This window comes from Nematolebias whitei, chromosome 1 (genome assembly GCF_014905685.2).
Source record: "Nematolebias whitei isolate Nwh7 chromosome 1, NemWhi1, whole genome shotgun sequence".
Classification (NCBI taxonomy): Eukaryota; Metazoa; Chordata; class Actinopteri; order Cyprinodontiformes; family Rivulidae; genus Nematolebias; species Nematolebias whitei.
This window is the reverse complement of record NC_056498.1, coordinates 38,468,911-38,471,926: the sequence shown is the minus strand read 5'-3', so window position 1 is coordinate 38,471,926 and position 3,016 is coordinate 38,468,911. Positions and strand designations below refer to the sequence as shown.

General features: G+C 49.1%; 1 protein-coding gene across 1 annotated transcript in view; it reads right to left on the bottom strand.

Annotated features, from left to right (window-relative positions):
- Nucleotides 1–33: 33 nt before the first annotated feature.
- The window catches only part of tmem102 (transmembrane protein 102), a 3,902-nt gene continuing 919 nt past the window's right edge, over nt 34–3,016 (bottom strand). The window contains exons 2-5 of the mRNA XM_037678238.1: nt 2,959–3,003; nt 996–1,189; nt 720–932; nt 34–651 (exon numbers count right to left, since the gene is read on the bottom strand). Coding sequence (XP_037534166.1) covers nt 61–651; nt 720–932; nt 996–1,189; nt 2,959–3,003 — 1,043 coding nt within the window. The 3' untranslated portion in view covers nt 34–60. The remainder of the gene's footprint in view (nt 652–719; nt 933–995; nt 1,190–2,958; nt 3,004–3,016) is intronic.

Genomic DNA, 3,016 nt, shown 5'->3' with positions numbered 1-3,016 from the left:
CCCCCACGAGGGGACGGTGTCTCCGGTGTGTTTTAAGACGAGCTCACGTCCCGGCGGGCCTCAGTAGAACTTGTCGTCGATGCGGAAGTGCGGCCTGCTGACGTCGTCCGGGTTGAGGAAGACCGATATGGACTTGCCGGGGTTCTCGGTGACCAGCTGCTGCAGCCGCTGGGCCAGACGGTCCTCCGAGGGCGAGATGATGCCGTTGGCCGGGGGGTGCCCGGGCGAGCCGTTGGAGTTAGCCGTTAGCTCCTTTAGCTGGCCCGCCTGCCGGGCCTGATCCACGGCCGCCCGCAGGTGCTCGCCGGGGTCCGAGCGCACGTGCGCGAGCTTCCTGGCGACGAGCAGCGCCTGGCTGTCGGTCAGGTGCTCCAGCATGTTGCACTGCGGCAGGAAGTAGTTGGGGCAGTTTTTACCCAGGATGCAATGAGCCAGGTCGTCCAGCAGACCCAGGAGGAGGCGGCCCGGCGTGTCCGGGTCGGGGCAGGACAAGTAGGCGAGCGGGAGTCTGTCACAGGCCCAGAAGAGGAGGGTGCGCAGGTGGTAGAGGCTGAGGCCCGCACGGGGCCGGGCCAGGATCCGGGCCAGCACGGCCTTGGCTGCTTGGAAGGCCTGAGCCATGGGGAGGGGGATGCACTTCTTCAGCTGCACCTGGTCCAGGGAAGACGGGTCAGAGCTGCGGGAGCACAGAGAACACGGAGAAGAAGGAGAAGCCTCACCTCGCTGCGGGAGAACACCAGCCTCCACTCCCTGTCGGGCCGGCCCCCCAGGGGGGAGCAGCAGGGCAGCAGGTAGAACCCGGAGATGGCCTCCTCCTCCGTGATCTTCCCGTCCCAGAAGTGGTTGGCGGTCAGCCAGCCCTGGGCCACCGCGGGCCAGCCCCGGAACGACACCACGGGCAGGAGGTCGTACAGAACCCGGCTGGAACCGGCCTGGAACAAACAAAGATCCAGTTAGTGAGGACTTCAGCAGAGACGGGGGCTCCGGGCCGGTACCTGAAGGACGATGGTGGTCAGGGGGCCGTTCCTCTCCAGTCGCTCAGGGGTCGGGATGCCTCGCTGGGGGCTGCGCCTCAGCTCCTCCACGGCCTCGCTGACGACCCCCCAGAACCAGTCCGTCACCAAGCTGGGGGAGAAGTAGCTTCCGTCCAGAGACTGAGAGGAACCCAGAGCAGGGACGGAGCCTTTACCTTCAAACGGACACAAGAAGAAGAGACGTGAACCTGAAGGTCTTTATGAAGTCCAGACCCGGAAGACTCTTCCTCCGGTTCTGTTTTCTGTGCACGAGCGCTTGGCGTGATGCACCTGGCCTGAACAGCTACAGCAACACCCACAGGAAACAGCCGAAGCTTCCGCTCCAACAGCTGAAAACAAAGTTTCAGTTCATCACTTGGTCCCGCCTGTCCCACTGTCCAGCGTGTGGTCGAGTGTTTAACCTGCAAACCGCTGCGTTATGTTTTCTGACTGCTTCGGCGCAGGAATGTGGGGGAAACAGGAGCCGATATCCAGGCAGGTTTTACCTCGTGTCGCCCTTCTGAGGGTTATTAGAACGAAGTCTCTGCTTCCTGAACTGATCCTGCACCAAACTATCGGAGGAAACTCGTTTCTGCTCTGAGACGACAGAAACTTTATTGTGTGGGTGCTTATGAAGCAAGTTTCAGCTTTTTCTGCTATTTTAGCTACTATTTAGCCATTTTTATGCTGATTTTTGCTTTTTCAGCTAATTCCACATTTTTTGCACTCATTTAAACTTTTTTTTTTTTTAGCCTATTTCTGCAAAAATGTGCTCTACCTACTTCTTATAACTTAAGCTTCTTTCTGCCTCTTAAGCTACTTTTCAGCCATTTTTTATTTTTAAATAAATTCCACTTTTTGTGCTCATTTCTGCTTTTTTCAGCTTAATTAAGATAATGTGTTCTTTCTGCTTTCTTCTGCTAATGTTAGCTTGTTTTAACTTTTAGCTAGAGTTTTAGCCTTTTTAGCTAATGTCAGCTGTTTAACGCTAAATTCAAGCTTTTAATGTTAATTTCTGCTCCTTTCAGCCCAATTAACTTCTTTCTGCTAATTTCAGCTCGTTATGCTCCTGTAAACTTTTTTCTGCTTGCTTCAGCTTTTTCTGCTATTTCAGCTACTATTTAGCTGTGTTTATGCAAGTTTTTGTTTTTTCAGCTAAATCCTCATTTTGTTTTAGCTCATTTTAGCTCTTTCCACATCCTTCTGGTAGTTTAAGATTCTTTCTGACTTTTCAGCTTCTTTTAAGCCACTTTTTTTTGTTGCTAAATTCAGCTGTTTTTAAACCAATTTCCTAATTTTTGTGCCCTTTTCTGCTTATTTAAACCTAATTCAGCAAATGTGTGTTCTTTCTGCTTTCTTCTGCTAATTTAAGCTTGTTTTACCTTTTCAGTTAAAATTTTTGCTTTTTTTAGCTAGTTTCAGCTGTTTAAAGATCAATTCAAGCTTTTAATGTTAATTTCTGCTACTTTCAGCCCAATTAACTTCTTTCTGCTAATTTCAGCTCGTTATGCTCCTGTAAACTTTTTTCTGCTTGTTTTAGCTCTTTCCACATCCTCCTGGTAGTTTATTAATAACCTTTCCAACTGTTCAGATTATTTTCTGCTACTTTTTGCCAATTTCAGCTGTTTTTAAAAAAAAATTCCTCATTTTTGTGCTCTTTTATGTTTATTTAAACACAATTCTGCAAATATGTGTTCTTCCTTTTTTCTTCTGCTAACTTTGAATTGTTCGTCCATTTCAGCTACATTTCAGCATGTTTTAGCTAATTTCAGCTGTTTTTCAGCAAGTTCTTCAACAATAAACATTCACAGTGTTTTCACAGGAAATTCAGTTTCTCTAGTTTGTTTTTTTTTGCAATCTGTGAGAATTCTCTACATTCAGTCTCAACTCATTTAGTTTCTTTTTCTGATCTGCTCCTCGCAGTGATCAGGTTTTCTCCACTCACCCATCTCCTCTTCCTCCTCCTCCTCTTCCTCCTCCTCCTCCTCAGCTGGGAGCCCGTT